The 18,427-nt window shown below is 47.4% G+C and overlaps 1 protein-coding gene across 1 annotated transcript in view; it reads left to right on the top strand.

The window, feature by feature from the left end:
* The first annotated feature begins 381 nt into the window (after positions 1-381).
* Positions 382-18,427, top strand: part of CHRNB3 (cholinergic receptor nicotinic beta 3 subunit) — a 36,961-nt gene continuing 18,915 nt past the window's right edge. Inside the window, exons 1-3 of the mRNA XM_059882376.1 lie at positions 382-2,917; positions 13,116-13,267; positions 14,450-14,494. Coding sequence (XP_059738359.1) covers positions 2,866-2,917; positions 13,116-13,267; positions 14,450-14,494 — 249 coding nt within the window. The 5' untranslated portion in view covers positions 382-2,865. The remainder of the gene's footprint in view (positions 2,918-13,115; positions 13,268-14,449; positions 14,495-18,427) is intronic.

The following is an 18,427-nucleotide window of genomic DNA, read 5'->3' on the forward strand; positions in this document are numbered from 1 at the left end:
TCGGGAAGATCCCCTGCAGAAGGAAATGGCAACACACTCCAGTATTCTTGCTTGGAGAATTCCATGGACAGAGGAGCCTGGTGGGCTACAGTCCATGCGATCATAGGAGTTGGACCCGACTTAGCAAAGAACAGGTGAGGGAAAGAGCACACGCTGGCGCAGTGCAGGATGATTTTTTGAGACATGAATTGATACAAATTTGTGTTCTCTGTAGTTTTCTTTCCCCTACATTTCCCAAGAAAGGAGCTAGGGCTGATATGTTTATAGAGACTGAAAGCAGAAGCCATTAAAGACAACCTCTCTTCCTGTTTGACATCAGCTTTTACCACAAGTGTAAACTCACTGAAGGGCTTATTTGATGTTTTTAGAGCAGGATGGAGATGAGGTGAGTGTCTTCGAAAGGGAGATGGGCCAGAAATCCCCAGAGACTGGCCGGCCCCTCCAGCAGCAGAGACCGGCCCCTCCAGCAGCAGAGACCAGCGACTAGGGGACCCTGTCACCCACACTTCCTGGCCAGGAAAGGGCAACAGAGCCGCCTCTTCCACTGGGACCCCGTGGCTGCCCGCCGACCCTCCGCTGCCGTCAAGATGGGCCAGAGGCGACAGCCTGCTTGTGACTGGGGGCTGCAAACGCGGCTTTTGCTGCCCTGAGCTCCTGAAATGACAGAGATGGTATTTCCTGCCTGCTCAGTGGAATGGCAAGCTCCATTTTCTTTGATTTATTGAAAATGAAGAACAGCGACACTTCCTGCACCCCTGGGTTAGTGGCTAATTGATTCCTGAGACCGTTGTAAACTCACAGCGGGCCTGGAATGTGGTTCAGATGGATGGGAGATCAGTGTCTAATTGTTTCCTTCCTCTTCCTTCTAAACCGCTCACGTGCAGTGGGCTCTGGGGATGCTGGGGAGAGAGGGTAAGAGGACCCAGCCCGGCCCGAGGAGCCTGTGGTCTGGGGAATGGAGACTGTGGGGGCCGGGTTTCTGGAGGAGTGGAGAGGAGAGGGAGCTGGAGGAGGGGACGTGGTCCTGCCTTTCCTGGCAGGTCTGTCTGGACTCCGAGCTGGTACCCTGCTGAGCATCACCGGGTGTTTGGAAGTCACCGATGCTCTCAGAGGAGCCTTAATGAGGTAGAGGGAAATTTTCGATTGGATTAAATCAGTGTGGCCCCGGGTGGGTTGGCAGTGCCCGGAGGGTGCTACTCCAGTACTGGGGCCCCATCGAGGGACTCTGCTCCTACCAGGCCCTCTTCTCCTTCCAGCCCTCACTTACTCTTGCCTGATCAGCAGATTTGCATTCCTGGAGGACCCTCTGTGTGTGGACAGCGCCGAGCTAGGTGAGAATCAGACCAACTGTGACCAAGGTGAATCCAAAGACGAGGTGGTGATTTCAGCCTCCAGGTCCTGGGAGCGATACAGAAAAAGACAGTACTCCAACTGTCCTTTCTCTTGTGGATTATCTGCAGGCCCTGGGGGCTCCAGGGAACCCCAGAGGATGCTCTGATCATGAAGCATGCCAGAGCCTCTAGACCAGGGCGATGAAGGGCATGGTCATTCGTTTTAAAAACTGACATGTGGAACTTCCCTGGTGGTTCAGGAGTTAAGAATCTGCCTTGCAATGCAGGGGACACAGGTTTGATCCCTGGTCTGGGAAGATCCCACATGCTTCGAGGGAACTAAGTCCGTGAGCCACAGCGACAGCCCGCACACCCTAGAGCCTGTGCTCTGCAACAAGAGAAGCCCCACAATGAGAAGTCGTGCAACACAACTGCAGAGTAGCCCTGGCTCGCTGCAGCTAGAGAGAGCCCGGGTGCAGCGGTGAGGATCCAGTGCAGCCAAATATCAATAAATAAATAGAATTAAATTTTTAAAAACTGAGGGGCAATTGACATATAACACTGTGTCAGTTTCAGGGTCACCACATAAAGATTGGGCATTTGTATACCTCGTGAAATGACAACCACCATGTCCAGTGAACACCCATAAGTACACATGGTTACAAAAAGTTTTTTTTTCTCTCATGATGAGAGCTTTTAAGATCTACTCTCTTAGCAACTTTCAAATATGCAGTACAGTATTATTAACTATGGCCTTCCCTGGTGGCCCAGCGGTAAAGAATTCATCTGTGATGCAAGAGATGCAGGAGATGCGGGTTCGGTCCCTGGTTCAGGAGGATCCCCTGGGGGAAGGCATGGCAACCCACTCCAGTAATTCTTGCCTGGGAAATCCCATGGACAGAGGAGCCTGGCAGGCTGCAATCCATAGGGTCGCTAAGAGTCAGACACGACTGAGTGACTGAATACAGCAGCATTATTAACCATCGTCTCCACGTACAAACATCCCCAGGGTTTGTTTCATAACTGGGATCTGTAGCTTTTGACTCTTATTCACTGTTCTTAAGCTGCACGTCCAAAATGAACGACGATGGAGAACGCTGTAGGAGAAACTTGCACTGGCTTCCGTGTTGCGTGTCTTCATTCACGGTTTCTCCCTTTTACACAGATCTCCAAGCATGAGCAAAACAGCACAGAGCTCTCGCTGTTGTCCGGCTTCACCCTTCACCCCCCCCTCCACTGCCCCACATCTCCTGGCGGGAGAGTGAATTAATAAGTCAGGAGTTAGGACCCAGAGATAGTTCTCAGACCTACAGGATCTGACAGCTGACTGGGAATCAATGAGGTGTGCTTTCAGAGACCTCGGACTGACACCAGCCGGGTTCAGCCTGGTTTCCCCTCTCCAGGTATCTGCGTCCTCTGGGCTCCACCTGGACTTTGAAGCTCTGCGTTTTCTCTTCAAAAACCCCCTTTTCTGATGGAAATATCCTGTTGTTAAAGAGGAGGAAGGCATTATCTCTGTCCAGCCGACATCATAATGCTTGCAGACTTTATCCTGGTGTTCAGCGTCCTTGGTATCACCCACTCAGGTAAGCTCAAGCTGAAGCAAATGAAAACTTGATCGTTGCCCCTGCTGATAATGTCAGGATTAAAAAATGTGATGTGTAGGTATTTTTAGGTTACTCTTTAAGATAACCTTTAAAAATGTAGCTCCGATGAGTAATTCCATGAAGTCTGTATATTGCTAAAGAAAGCATATGAATTCCATAATGTTTATACTTTTGCCATTGACTGTGTTATTCCTTTGGAATCACTATGAGCTTGGTAGGAAGATATGAAAGCAGGGGAATGTTATCAAGCGCACTGAATGGTACTCAGAAAATTGTTAAAATATTTGGCATAGGGATTATGTCAACATTTTAGTATCGTATTTATTAACAATCACTCTAGCTGTGCATAGATGCTTATTGTCCAAACTATTGTGCAGATATAAAAATACTTTCATAAATTTGTGCATGTAGGTATATTTAGTATGTTTTTACATCACAGTTAAGCAAATGTCCGTGAAGCTGTGTGAGTTTTCTGTGACTATCATCCACCAGAAAATAAAGGCATTTAAAGAATGAGGACAAATAAAGGAGACAGAGGGCAGGAAAGGAAAGTGGGAGAAAATAACTGGGAAGTTTAGGGAACAGTGGGCACCGTCACCTGCCAGCTTTCTGGGTGTGGGAATCATTTCACGTTTCCTGCAACTTAAGAACAGAAAGCCCTTCCCCTGACACCAGACTCCATACAGAGCCAGGGGACAGACGGTGAGGAAACAGTGTGGTTCCTGTAGCGATTTGTCTTTATTTGTCGCTAGTGTTTTGGCCACATAGGAGTATTGTCATTTTCAGACGGAGAACCAGAGGCACTGAGATCGACTTGCCCAAGTCCTGAAATAACTCTTGGATTTAAAATCCTGTGACTCACACACACACGTGAACATTATTATATCTTCAAAAACGTAGCCTGTGCTCAAACCTGGGGCTCAGAAACACACAGAGTCATTTCTAAGTGCAGAGAGCATTGAATCCAGTTTGAAATATCACTGAATTTGATTTCTTCCAAGTCTTTTTTTTATTGAAGTGTAGTTGATTTACAGTGCTGTGTCAGTCTCTGCTGTACAGCAAAGGCACTTGGTTATACAAATATATACATTTTTTAAAGTGTTTTTTTTTTCCTTTTTTTTTAATCCCAAGAGACTGGATATAGTTCCCTGTGCCGTACAGTGGGACCTCATTGTTGCAAACATTCTAAATAGTTTGCATCTACTGATCCTAAACTTGCAGTGCACCTTGCCAATCATAAAAATAATAATAAACTTCTGTGTGTTTTAGCATGTAATTAATCATAAACATAATCAGCTTCTATGCAATTCATGTCTGATGTTTCTCTGCTAATTACTAGAGCATCCTATTTCCTATGCTGGAATTGAGTCTCAGCATTCTTTCAGCAGAGAAGCCATCTCCCGGGTCAGCAGGGCTGGTTAGCATAAACCCTCAGGCTCACCCTCAGCAGGTTCACCCACGCCTGCTTCTCTGCACGCAGTGACAGCTGCATAAGCCGGTTGGAATCGGACGAGAGCCTGGCCCCCGGCTTTCGTACGTGTGCTGCGGGAGTCTGGAAATGTGTGCCTAGCTGTATGCACCTGTCACAGATCTGTAACAAGTCCATGTAGTCGCCTGTGATAACTCTGGAGTTTGTGAGAATTTCTAGATCCACTGGAGAGTCTCTTTCTATTTATAGATCTGTGCCACCTTTCCTTAAGTTCTTTAACTTCTCTGCTTATCGTAAAGAAAACAGTTTCCCTTTCTCACGCGAAGCTACCTTTTTCAAATGACAAGGCACAAGCCCTCATTTCTGTTTTTCTGGTCCTGGTGCAAGGATTGCCGTCTATGGCCACACTTTTGTCCACTCCAGAAATAGGACAATATCTTATTCCTCTTCCCATCATTCTTAACACAAGATGTGTGTTATTCATTAAAAAAATATTTATTGAAGGTCTACCACATCCCAGGAATTGCTCCAGTGTCGGGGATGCATGGAGGAATAAAATAGTTGTTCTGAGAAGCTCTCATGATAGCAAAAAGCCGTCAAATATTTATTATTTGAGTCCATCCTGAGAGCTAGCTATACATGTTGGCAGAAGAGACTATTTGTGGGAAGATTTTTTGGGGGATGAGGTAGTGATAATGAATGAAAGGCAAAATCAAAATACACCAAAAGGTGTCAAACAAAGTATATACCTCTCTCAACAATACTTGCTGAGATTTGAAATTCTTCAATAATCTGTTTTCTCTCCTAGCTGAGAATAAACAGGGGTGGCATTTTCAGTAAAATCATAAATAATCATGGGAAGTTTCACCTATTAAGTTTGAAGTAGGGGTCATTTATATTATATGTTACAGGAGTACAACATGGTGACTCTCAATTTTTAAATTATTGTATTTGTTTGTTTACTTTTGGCCGTTGGATCTTCACTGCTGGGCTTTCCTCTAGTTGCAGCGAGCAGGGCCTCCTCCTCGGCATGATGCTCGGGCTTCTCACTGCGGTGGCTTCTCACTGCGGTGGCTTCTCTTGTTGAGGTTCTCAGGCTCTAGCGCACAGCTCAGTGGTTGTGGCGCACGGGCTTAGAGGCATGTGGGATCTTCCTGGATCAGGGCTCGAAACCATCTCTCCTACCTTGGCAGGTGGAGTCTTTACTCTGAGCCCCCAGGGAAGCCCTGATTCACAGTTTTTAAAGGTGATACTCCCTTTATGTTGCTGTTCAGTTACAAAGTCATGTCTGACTCTTTGTGACTCCGTGGACTGTAGCCCTGTCCATGGGATTCTCCAGGCAGGAATACTGGAGTGTGTTGCCATTTCCTTCTCCAGGGGGATCTTCCCAATCCAGGGATAAAAATCCACATCTCTTGCATAGGCAGGTGGCTTCTTTACCACTGAGCCACCAGGAAAGCCACACTTCCTCCATAGTTACTCTAAAGTATTGGCTATATTCTCTGTGCTGTATACATGTCCTCGTAGCTTATTTTATACCTAATAGCTTGTTCATCTTTATCTCCTGCCTCATATTACCCTCCCCTGTCCGCACTGGTAACCACTGGTTTGTTCTTTTTACCTGTGAGTCTGCTTCTTTTCAGTTATATTCATTACTTTGTCATCTTTTTATCATCTATTAGGTTTTATCAGTTATTCATATTTCAGTGTGAGAGAGTTTGTCAAAATTTTGATAAAAGTGATTATTGATGTGGGGGTGAGGAGGGCACAGAGTCTGAGCCTCCAAAGAAAGGAGAGGAAACAGTCCTGAGGAATAAAGAGAGCAGAGCCTCAAGTCGTAGGTTCCAAAGAAAAATTGGTCTCAAGCTGGTTCTGGGAAGCCGATCCAAATCTGTTTCAATTCCACCCTCTGGTGTGGAGAGAGCCCGAAGCTCATCACAGCCAGCGCCTGGTCCCGGGGTAGCTCTAGTTACGGTTACCTGGATCCCTTCTCCGCTGCAGCCAGGGGTGAAGAGCTGTTCTCCAGTCAAGGCTGCAGCTTACACGCCGGCCCTCTTTGTATTTTGGGGAACAGCAAATATGGGCAATAAGGGGTCCCGTTTGTGGCTGTTTCATGGATGTCAAGACCCTGAAGACACAGAGTATGTGGGTGGCCAGACCTTCCCCGTCATCTACGGCCCTGTTTTCACGGCCTGGAATCAGGAACTGTCTCTGAGTCTGAGTTCAGGGCCTCTCCATGTGGATAAATATTAATTAGATTCTTCTTTCTATTGAGTGATGAGTTTGGCAAGAGACTCCGTGGCCTGAGCCGAGGGCACTGAGCCCTCCTGCAGCACGGCCCCCGCCCAGTTTCAAGCGGAGGATGTTGCTAGGATCAGGCAGGGCGTTGCAGCCCTGTCTGTCTGTCTGTCCGTCCTCCACATTGCTCTCAGGTGTGCTCTGGTTCTTCCTTTTTTTTTTTTTGCCCTCTTCCTGCGGGGCTGCTTATCTGGTCCCGGGGGAAAGGTTTTGACAAAGAAAACCGGGGCAAACAGTCAAGTAGAAACAGGAGTTCCCTGGCGGTGCAGTGGTTAAGACTGTGCTTTCACAGCTGAGGCCAAGCCTTCAGTCCCTGGTCAGAGAACTAAAATCCCACAAGCCACATGGCAGACAAAAAAAAAAAAAAAAGACTAAGAAAAAGAGAAGAAAGGAGAGAAAGAAGTTCCAGGGGGAAGCAAGATTCCTTTTTTCACCAAAAGAGATGGTGAAAATCATTTCTAACAGGCAGCGCACACTCTTTGAAGATGTATGTGTGCATTAGACGGCGTGTATGTGTATGCTGTATGTGTATGTTGGGGAGGCTACAGGGAAACGTGGGGAAGTCTGAAGCAGGATGGCTCTGTTCTGTGACTGTAAAGCGCTGGGCATCCCCTTCCTCAGAGAGTGACCTCAGAGCAGCACCCATTCAAGAAGCCCACCCCTGCCCCTCAAAACCCACAGCAAAGCAGCCTGCTGGATGCCTCCTGCTGCAGAGGAGGCTGGGGGCAGGCTACAGAACACTCTCAGCAGGCTCGAGTGTCTCCCCAAGACCACACAAACACCACCCGGGACACCATGCTCCCCAAAGATACACAACTTGAAACAACAGTTTGGAAAATACAGCGATAGCCCCACAGCAACAAAAATAGCAGCAACATTGAGTGTGCATTCATAGACGTGAACTGCTGGAGCAGATTTTACGTGGCCGGGAGACACGCTGTGGGGAACAGTCTTTGCCTCCTCAATCCTCGAAGAACTTCATGAGCTGGTGGAAAGGATGACAAGTTGGGAGTCAGAAGACCACAGCGCCCCCGTTCTGCGGGTGACCCCTCCCAGCTCTCCCAGGTCTTCACCTGTGAAGTGAGGGGCTTACATGTCTTGAAAGTCCTTTCCAGCTCCACTGTCTTCATGTCGTTATCATTCCTCTTTCTCTCCTCTTTAATTAATGCTGAAAGGCTCTCCCATCCCTCCCCGCAGGGAGCTGACTTTGGGAAATGAAACCCCCACAGCAGAGCGGGGAGGAGGCTCACTCATCTTCCAAGAGCAGTTTTCTGACTTGTTAGTGAATCACTGAGATGTGTCTTAGAAGAGTGGTCTTATCTAATGAGTTTGAAATATAAGTCCGTTTACAAAAATTTGCTTTACATACAACCTCTCAGGAATCTGTTTCTTTCTTTTTTTAATTTGCTTTTTAAGTTTTATGGAAGTATAGTTGATGTACAGCATTGTGCTGATTTCTGCTGTATGACAAAGTGGTTCAATTATACGCGCATTGATACTTTTTCATATTCTTCTCCATTATGGTTTATCATAGGCTAGTGAATATAGGTCCCTGTGCTACACAGTGGGACCGTGTTGTTAAGTTAATTGATTAGTTAATTTGGCTGCATTGGGTCTTAGGTGGGGCCCAGGGGACCCTCTTTGCTGCACGTGGGATTTTTCACTGGGCCGTGTGAGGTCCCCTAGCTGTGGCACGCAGGCTTCTCTCGGTTGTGGTGCTTGGGCTCCAGAGCACGAGGGCTCAGTAGTTGCTGTGTGAAGCTTTGGTTGCCCTGCAGCATGTGGAATCTTAACTTCCCTGACCAGGGATCAAACCCACGTCCCCTGCGTTGGAAGGCAGACTCTTGACCAGTGGGCTGCCAGGGAGGTCCCTGTGCATCTTATACGTCACAGTTGGCATCTGCTAATCCCACCCTCCCAGTCCTTCCCTCCCGACCCCCCACCTTGGCAACCACCAAGCTCTTCTCTATGTCTGTGAGTCTGTCTCTGTTTCATAAATAAGTCCGTTTGTGTTGTATATTAAAAGGAATCCATTTATTTCTTGAGACCACTTGTCCTGGAAATCCAGAGAACATCTGCGGTTCTCCATCTTCTGGAGCCACGAGCTGGTCCTGTGCCCCCAACCCCTCAAGAAAATTATAGCCTTCCATGCATTTATTCATTCGTTTGCTCATTCCCTAGAATTGGCTCATGTTTATTGAGGCCCTAGCCTTGAAGAATCAACATGGAAGTCCTTGCCCTTCCTCATAACATCCTATTTTACAAGAACAAACCAGGCTTGTCCTCTACATCTGCTTCAATAACATCAGTGACTTCAGTTTCTATTTGGGGAAGATACTAGGCAGAAAGCAGCCAACCTTTGGCCTTTGTCTTCTCTTTATTGGTAAGGTCTGTTTTGGTCAAGACCCTTTTGTACTAGTCAGCTCAGGCCACCATAACAAAATACCACAGACTGGGTGCTTGAAAGAAATTTCTTTTCTCACCGTCCTGGAGACTAGAAATCCATGAGCAAGGTGCCAGCAAGCTTGGTGAGAGCTCCCTCCTGACTTGTAAACAGCTGCCTCTGGCTGTGTCTCCACATGAACTCCCCTCTGTGCGAGCCGGAGGAGAGTCCAGGGGTCTCCCCCTCTTCTTATGAGGACCCCAGCCCTGTCAGACTAGGGCCCCACCCCTATAACCGGATTTAACCTTAATTACCTCTTTTTAGGTCCTGTCTCCAAATGCTGGCTTCCCTGGTGGCTCAGCAGTAAAGAATCCACCTGCCAGTGCAGGAACTGCAGGAGATGTGGGCTCAATCCCTAGGTTGGGACGGTCCCATGGAGGAGAGCACGGCAACCCCCTCCAGTATTCTTGCCTGGAGAATCCCATGGACAGAGTAGCCTGGCGGGCTATAGCCAGTAGGTTCACAATGAGTCAGACATGACTGAAGCAACTTGGCACGCACACAAGTCTCCAAATGCAGTCATGCTGGGGGTTCGGGCTTTAACATATGGATTTTACAGGACAAACATCCAGCCTGTAAGAGCCAGGACAGAGCTACACCTTTTCCTCCTCAACTCAGATGGCAGCTCGGCTTCTGACGTGGATCACAGGGTCAGAACCCACACAGTCCTGAGAGCACGTCTGCTCGCTTCCCTCTGGAAGCTGGTGAAGAGCAGGGTCCAGCCGTCCTCTCAGAGCGGGTGGGCTTGGGGGCTGCAGGGGCTGGGGAAGGTCAGGTCACAGTCTTAGGGGACCCTTCCCAGCACGCAGCTCCCACTGCCTGCAAACTGACAATAAGGTTATCCTGCCAGGAAGGAAGTTCCGCGGCCCAGTCTCTGCCCTTCTTAGGATGCTTCTCACACGTCCCAAACCACGATGGCGTCAGGCCGTTCCAGCTAAGAAGCCCATTCGGTACGCGTGAGTGGTGCGTGGTGTGTGTGTGCGGTGGGTGTTGTGTGTGATGGATGTGGGGGGTGTGTGTGGTGTGTAGTGTTCATGGTGGGTATGTGTGGTACGTGGCGCCTGGTGTGTGTGTGTGGTGTGCAGGTGGTGTGTGTTGTTTGTGGTGGGTGTGTGGTGGGTATGTGGTGCCTGGTGTTTGTGGTATGTGTGGTGTGTGTACTGTGCGTGGTGGGTATGTGTGTGGTGTGTGTGTGCTGGGTACGATCTCTGTGTGTTGTGTGTATGGTGTGTGTTGTGTGTGTGTGTGCGTGGTATGTATATGATGTGTATGTGGTATGTGTGGTGTGTGTATAGTATATATGTGTTGTGTGGTGTGTGTATGGTCCGTGTGTGGTGTGTGTGGTGTCTGTAGGTATATTGTGTGGTGTGTGTTGTGGGTTTGATATGTGCTGTATATGTGGTATGTGTGGTATGTGTATGGTCTGTGTGTGGTGTGTGTGGTGTGTATGGTGTGTGGTGTGAGTACAGTGTGTGTATGGTGTGTGTAGTGGATATGATGTGTGTGTGGTGTGTGTGTGGTGTGTGTGGTGTGCCTGAGGTCCTGGGGATGAGGGGCGAGGCCCGGGTGGGAGTGGGTAGGCACTCTGAAAGGCCTGGGAGGCCATGGTAAGAACTGGGCTGTTTTTTCCCAAGTCTGATGGGAAACCACGGGGAGGATTTGAGCAGGAAGCTGACATAATCCTCCCCAGCTTTTAAGCGATGATCCATCTGCTGGGTGGGAAACGGACGGTGAAGAGGTGAGCGCAGCAATTAGCGGGCAGCGCACGGATCCATGGGGGAGGTGATGGGGTCTGAGGTCAGGGCGGTACCCGCAGAGGAGCTGGGAGCCATCAGAGCTGCCTGGTATTTGGAAGGAAGCTAAGCCCGGATATCCAGTAGGGAATTCGTGAAGGGCAGCCTCCTCTCTCAGATGGCTTCAGGAAATTTCGATTCTCTATTCCTCCCACTGCCCACATTTCCAGGAAGGTTTTAGGGCCTGTACAGAGGGCTGTCCTGGCCGCCACTCGCTGACCTGCTCTTCAGTGCAGTTCTGCTGGCTAAGAATAGATGAAGTATCCAAGTTTAAGACTGGCTGGCCCTTTGAGTGTCTATGGGTGTGCTCAGCTGTGTCTGATTCTTTGCAAACCCTTGGGCTATAGCCCACCAGGCTCCTATGTCCTTGGGATTTCCCAGGCAAGAGTACTGGAGCGGGTTGTCATTTCTTTCTCCAGGGGATTTTTCCGGACCCAGGGATCAAACCCATGTCTCCTGCATTGCAGGTGGATTTTTTTTTTTTTAACCACTGAGCCACCAGGAAAGCCCAGCCCTTTGAGTTAGTAAGTGCAAATGTAAGGCCGCACCTCTACCACTCAGATGCATCTTCGTCAGCTTTCTGGTGCAGAAGAGAGAGGGTGCGGCACCCAGAGCATCAGACCCATTATCCACGCCCTGCTCACCCTGGGAGGGGGTTACCAACTACGCTGAGAATCATCTCCCCAGTGAAGTGGAGGTCCCACGCATCTGTGGGGAGTGAGTGTGACTTTGCTTTTCTTTCCACAAAGCATCTCATGGTTTTCATTGGTCAAATGTGGGGCTGTGTCTTGCACGTGACCTTGCCCATCATGTGTGTGTCTCTCAGTGGGAAGAGAAGGTTTTCTATGGGAAAGCAGAGGGTGTGGAATGAATCACTGTAGGACTGAAGAGCATCCTGGACAGAGGAAGGGGAGCATAGTTAAAACAACCAGGAGGGGCTTCCCTGGTGGTCCAGTGGTTAAGACTCTGAGCTTCCAATGCAGGGGGCACAGGTTTGATTCCAGGTCAGGGGACTAAGATCCTGTACATGCTGGTGCAGCCAGAATTAATTAATTTTTAAAATCTTTTAAATTAAAAAATATGTATAAAACAATGAAAATCTTCCTGGTTTGAAATTGGATAGCACAGCCCTGAAAAGAAACAAAACTGACCTCGAGACCACATTCCTAAACCATTTCTTCAGTTTGAGAGTTAAAGCTTGAAATTAGGACTTTCGAACATTTAGGGGCAGAGAAGAGTTGTCAGAAGCTGGCTGTTGTAAGGGAAGTCCTGCACAGGAGGAAAGGACAGAGCAGACAGGCCACGTGGCGGGTGTTCTGTGACCACAGGCTGGATGCATGGGAAACGGCCCTGGCCACTCCCTCCATTGGCTCATTCATTAGACAGATACACGGTGAGCTCCTGGTGTGGCCGAGCACTGTGCTATGTGCTGGATGAACATCATCAAACAACGTGGAGTGTGCCTGCCCTCGTGGACCCCGAGGGGAGGACAGACAAAGACAAATACAGACAGACTGTGAAAGGGATGTGGAGAGGCCAGGCCAGGCGCGGCGGTGGGCACTGCATGCAGGCAGAGACCGCAATCATCAGGAGGTGAGACAGGACAAGGCGGGCGCTGTGGGTGATCCTTCGGGGGTCAAGTGATGACCTCATGATGGGAAAGTCCTATGAAAAATAAAGCTCTGGCTTAAGTACAGAGTCTGCATGCATGCTAAATCACTTCAGTCATGTCCAACCGTTTGCAACCCCATGGACTGTAGCCCACCAGGCTTCTTTGTCTATGGGGATTCTCCAGGCAAGAATACTGGAGTGATTTGCCACACTCTCCTCCAGGGAAAAGTATAGAGCCTACCTTTATTTATTTTTTTCTTCCAGTTTTATTGAGATGTAATCAACATATAGCCTTGTGTAAATTTAGGATGTACAGCATATTGATTCAACTTCACATCCATCACAGAAGGATGACCACAGGATGGTTGGTGAACATCCACGGTCACAGACAGGGACCACATTAAAGAAACAGAAGGAGAGTATTTACGTGTGGTTGGGGAGGGAGCTGAGGTGGAACAGGAGAATGTTGACTGAGAAGCCCAGGAGCCTTAGTCCTGCCTCGCTGAATCAGGCTGTCTGGAAACACACGACCGTCCAGTTTGGAGATGTAGGGTCAGCTGTCCCACCTCCCCGGTTAATTCGGGTCCCCTCCTATTCATCCAGCTGCTGCGGGATTCAGGTCCATAGCCGAAGAAGAAGACGCGCTGCTCAGACACTTATTCCAAGGTTACCAGAAATGGGTTCGCCCCGTATTACATTCCAACGACACTGTAAAAGTCTACTTTGGATTGAAAATTTCTCAGCTCGTGGATGTGGTGAGTAATCCCTGGCCCTCAGCTGAAAAGAACATGCATTCCTTCACCCGTGTCAAGGCTAAGATTTGATTTTGTTTTCTTTCCCTGTGTCTGCCATTTCAGTTTTAAAAATAACTCGGCATGAGAGAAAATCTGCCCCGGGAAGCCAGTGAAGTGACCCAAGGAAAGAATGTCATTTTCACGGCAACACTTTTGTAGGCGGAGGGGGGCTTCTTGCTGGAGGGAGGTGGGCCGTGGTTAGGAGGGCATCTCTCTGATGGGTTTACTGGAGCTGCCAAGGTGAAGAGCAGACGGGGCTGAGCCCAGGGCTGACTCAGTGTCCCCTGAGCCAAGCCAGGGCGGGCAGGGGTCGGAGCAGAGAGAGCCCCGGTGACAGCCCTGGAGAGAGTCCCTGGGTGACCCCATTCCCTCCTGGATCTCCTGGGGACCCCAGACCTTTCCCTGACACACCCAGTACCTTAATTTTCCTATTGAGTCCACATTTCTGTCATGAGGTTCCTGGGGAAATCTGTGAACTTTGATAACCCAAATTCTGCAAAACCATGCTACTGCAGTCCCCAAAGTCCCAGAACAATGTTCCCCCATTGGCCATATCCATTCATCATCACCACCCCCCAACTGACTCAAAGCCCAAGATTCCTTCTAGAAAATCATACAAGGCCCACCTCCCATTTAGCTCCATTTCGTTCAACTTCACCCCTTACTGTGCCTTTGGTTATGCAATTTATGCAAACATCACCACAAGGAACTGCTACTTGCTCTCATTATTATTTTCACTTTAAACAAAATATGCCTAATATTGTAGGGTCCCAATGCCATGGGGCTTCCCTGGTGGCTCAGATGGTAAAGAACCTGCCTTGTAATGCAGGAGACCTGGGTTCAATCCCTGGGTGGTAAGATTCCCTGGAGAAGGGAATGGCAACCCACTCCAGTATCCTTGGCTGGGATATCCCATGAACAGGGGAGCCTGGCAGGCTGCAGTCCAGGGGGGTTGCAAAGAGTCGGACACAACTGAGTGACTAACACCCGCTCGATGCCATTTAACTGTTCTTAAGTTGAGAATCCTTCCCACTTTGGACTGCTCAAAAGTAAGATTTCAAGAAGTCTTTGTGACAAAAAAAAAAAAGAAAAAAATCCAATACACATTTTCACTTAATTTGAATTTACTTTTCCTTTTCTTAGGATGAAAAGAATCAGCTGATGACGACAAACGTGTGGCTCAAACAGGTAACTGTCAGTCTGAGGACTGTACCTGCTGTCTAACTGTCACCGTTCTTTCCACTGAGAAAGGTTCTATGGAAAAATAATTATTTTAAAGAGTGCATTGCGTTCTTCAGGGAGACATTTGGGAGTGTTTGGGGAAGGGTTTCTTCTTTTTTTATTTTCTTCCACGCAAGTCGGAGGTCAGTCTGGAAGCCCGTAGGTGCTGTCTTCTTGCTCCTGGAGGGGGTCTCTGAGCCGGCGGGTGGGCAGGTGACCCTGACTGTGAGTCCCAGGCTCTGGTCCCTGGGCTCCTTGGAGAAAAGGGGGCCAAGTTCCAGAGTGCAACTTACCCCACTGAAGCTAAGACAACCAGATAAGAAAACCAGCGATGTTAGTTCCCCTTCCTTCCCCCGTCCTCCCTAGGATCTTGCCCCTCCCCTAATGCTGTTCTCTAGAAAGAGAAAACGGGATGACAGAGGCCCCCACTATCAACCTCAGAACGAGGTGAAGCCCAAGTCAAGACGCTGAATCCACAAAAGAACAGGAATGATGTTTAGCTCTCAGCCTGACCACAGCCTGTCTCCTGCTCTTTGTAGAGTTGCCAGGAAACAGTTACCCTTCAAATAATACCTGTCATGTAAAGGAGAAAATATTAGTACTTCTTTGACAGGAAATGAAAAGGTTGATTTAATTACTTACTTTTTTGGTTTTGTTAACAATTACTTTTTTTTTCTTTTTTTACCTTATGTCCAGATATTACCTAATCTCCCAGAGATTTAAAATCTAGATATGTTAGCTATCTCACTTAATTTTAACATATGTACATAACATTCTTCACTTACGTTGAAATGAGTTGTTTATCTGTGCCAGTTTAGTGCACACTCGTGCAGGTCTTTCTGCTAATGGTCTATAAGGAACAATGGATAAAAGACTCTCAGGAGATTTTCTGGATCTCATCTGGGGTCATCAGATTTCACCCACTCAAAGGTTTTGATCAGATTTGGGTAATTAGTATAAATTTTGCTAGTTTCAAGATATGTTAGCATATTATGAAATGGATCTGCATATTATTTTACTTGTAAATAAAAATGTTCAGGAGAAAATAATAAGCTGGGAATGTAGGTATAAAAATGCAATTTAAATAAATAGGGACTTCCCTGGCTGTCCAGTGGTTAAGATTCCAAGCTTCTGAGGCAGGGGTCATGGGTTCAATCCTTGGCCAGGGAACTAATAACCCACACACCGTCTGGGACAGCCAAATTGTTTTTTAACGTAAAAATAGTAATAATTTTTTAAAAATAAAATGAATAAATGTATTTTTCAATACATTTCTTGGGACTTATTCTACTTTTGCACTTTAGAGGCTGTGGAGTTTGAAGGTATTTTGAGTTCATAAAAGTCGGTAAGAAGTCCTGTATTTGCACTTTCACAGAAGAGAAGAAAAATTCTTTGTTGAAGTGTAAATAAGCTTAGGATGTTGGCAAAAATAAAACAGACTCACTCCTCCACACACACCTCCTCCAGCTGCCCCTTGAGGTTACAGCCTTACACATAAGAGAGTGGTCGAGGAGCCTTGGCTTTTGGGGTATAGGGACTTTTCACTTTCCTGAGATTTTGGAAACAAGAAGTCATTTCAGACAAAGAGAACAAGATTAGACATGAAGGGAAGAAACCGTCTTCCTCAGGCTTCAGCTGTACTTTGGAAATGACCTCCAGCAAAGCGAGGCCCCTGGAATCGCTGTCTGGTGAGCCCCTCCAGGTCAAGACAGAACTGACACCTAAAAATCCCAGAACGGAGCGAGAGAAATCTACAGGGGGAGGGAGAGAGTGCCTAGCTGCCATTTAGGAAAGCCTGCTGGGAACTTGGGTTCCCATGTCATAGAAGAAACAGGGGGAACATGGTTTCATTGCATTAATTTGCAATGCGTTGTCATAGCTCTTATCCATTTACATTTCTGAACCTCTCTAAATTAGCAAAGTGGGTATCATTATGCCTGTTACCAGAGACAGAAGAGTCTGCTTCATCTGGCTAGAACCAGCTTTCCCCAGCTGGAGCCTTGTTTGCACATCTAGCCCCGCGCAAAACATCCAGCCCTATTTCTAAATTAGGGGAATATTCAAAGTAGGAGAAACCACTGAGAACATGATGAAGCTATGAACCCACTCACACAGATTGGGTTTGGAGTGGGAATGTCACAATAGGGATTAGCCAACAAGGGCTGTGTTATGGTACAAACAGTGTGGGAGCAAAAAGATAGGAGAATCTCTGGCCTGGTGGCAGGCAGGGAGGGCTGCATGGAAGAGGAGGCATTGGAGCTCCACCACGACGTTACTTTTATACTTTCTTTTCTATGTTTTAGCTTTTTAAGTGTAAAAGAGTAAAGGAAAGGACTAAAGGAAACAGATGGAAAAAGAAGATAAAACTGACATTTAAAAAAACCAGCACAGTGTTTTACACAGACCTCAGTTTCAACGACAATGTTAAAGTTTATTGAGCATCTGTTAAGTGCCCAGTCTGTTACACGTGTCATGGGAACGAATACATTCAATTTTCACAGCCACCTTCCAAGGTCTATTATGATTCCCACTTTGCAGATGAGAAGACTGAGGATTGGAGGACTGGAGTGACTTGTCTCAGGCAACACACTAGTAACTGCAGTCTGGTGAAAAGAAATCATTTTCTTCTTCAGACTTGAGGAGCTGTTGGGAGACACCCGGCCGTCCTCTTGGGGCTCTCCCTGTAAAGTCTAGCTCCTAATCCTGGCCTTCTAAGGCTTTGGTTCTTTAACCTCTGGGAGCTCTCATGAAGCTGTTCTAGAAAGGCATTTAGGAGAGAATGAGGCTGGGAGTCACTTCGTTGATTCCACAGGATTTATTGAGCATCAACTAAGGGCCAGGCAATCTGCTAGATTCAGGATGTACAGAGCGTAAAACACAACCCTGCCTTCAAGGAGAGAATCTGGTGTTAGTTGTGTAAAAATAATCTCCGTAATATGATAGACACTATAAGTAACGTATATACATAAGACACTGAGTCATTACAATTATGACAATGAAATGGGGGACAAATCATGGAAGTCTTCCAAGGGGAGGAGACATTTCGGTGGGGTCTTGCAGGATCAGTAGAGGTTCCATGATCCATAAAAGTGGAGGAATTGTCACCCACCTGAATAGGTTTCCCAAACACATGACTTTCCAAAGCTCTCACACCAGAGCAAAGCTATAAGAAATTCTTTCCAATCACCTCTGTCTACCTCAGTAAAAATAAAGACAACAATGACCAAACTTCTCTCTTTTCTCTTTGCCCTCTCAGACACTGAAAAATGCTCCTTAGTCCATGGAGAGAATAAAATTCTGCCTGCTTGGTCCTAAAGCAGGTTTCCTGCAGCATACCCGAGTGAGGTGACTGGTGTTTTGTTTTGTTTTTTAACCCGATTCCTCTGCTCTATCTTCTATTTCCTTCATCTTGTCTGGTATATTTAGACATTTCTCGTCTATCCTCCCAACTGCAGACCTTTACAGGCACAAATTTAGTAACATCCTGAGAAAGTCCTCTATGGAGAGCTATTTTTGTGGTATTGATTTTATTTTGCAAACTTGTCTTCGTACTTCCAGAGAGTAATAAAAACCGTACAACCCATAAATAGATTATTAACATGGACTCACTACAACTCTGTGACAAGGTCTTCACCGCCCCAGCCACTCAGATTCCACTTAGTCTTTGTCAAGGGTAGGAAAACCGCATCGCAAGCACCTGAAGGGGATGGAAGACAAAGCCATCATCCCTTCCTTACTGACAGGACGGTCGGCCCTTTGTCTGAATGTCACCCTGTGAGTAATCACCCTGAAGACAGATGCCAAGTGTATTCACTCAACTAGTGCTTCCTGAGCAACTACCATGTGCCAGGGCCATATAGGGCACTGGGCCTCAACTCTGGGGGCAAAGTCCTTGAGCCA

The sequence above is a fragment of the Bos taurus genome, chromosome 27 (assembly GCF_002263795.3).
Source record: "Bos taurus isolate L1 Dominette 01449 registration number 42190680 breed Hereford chromosome 27, ARS-UCD2.0, whole genome shotgun sequence".
Taxonomy (NCBI): Eukaryota; Metazoa; Chordata; class Mammalia; order Artiodactyla; family Bovidae; genus Bos; species Bos taurus.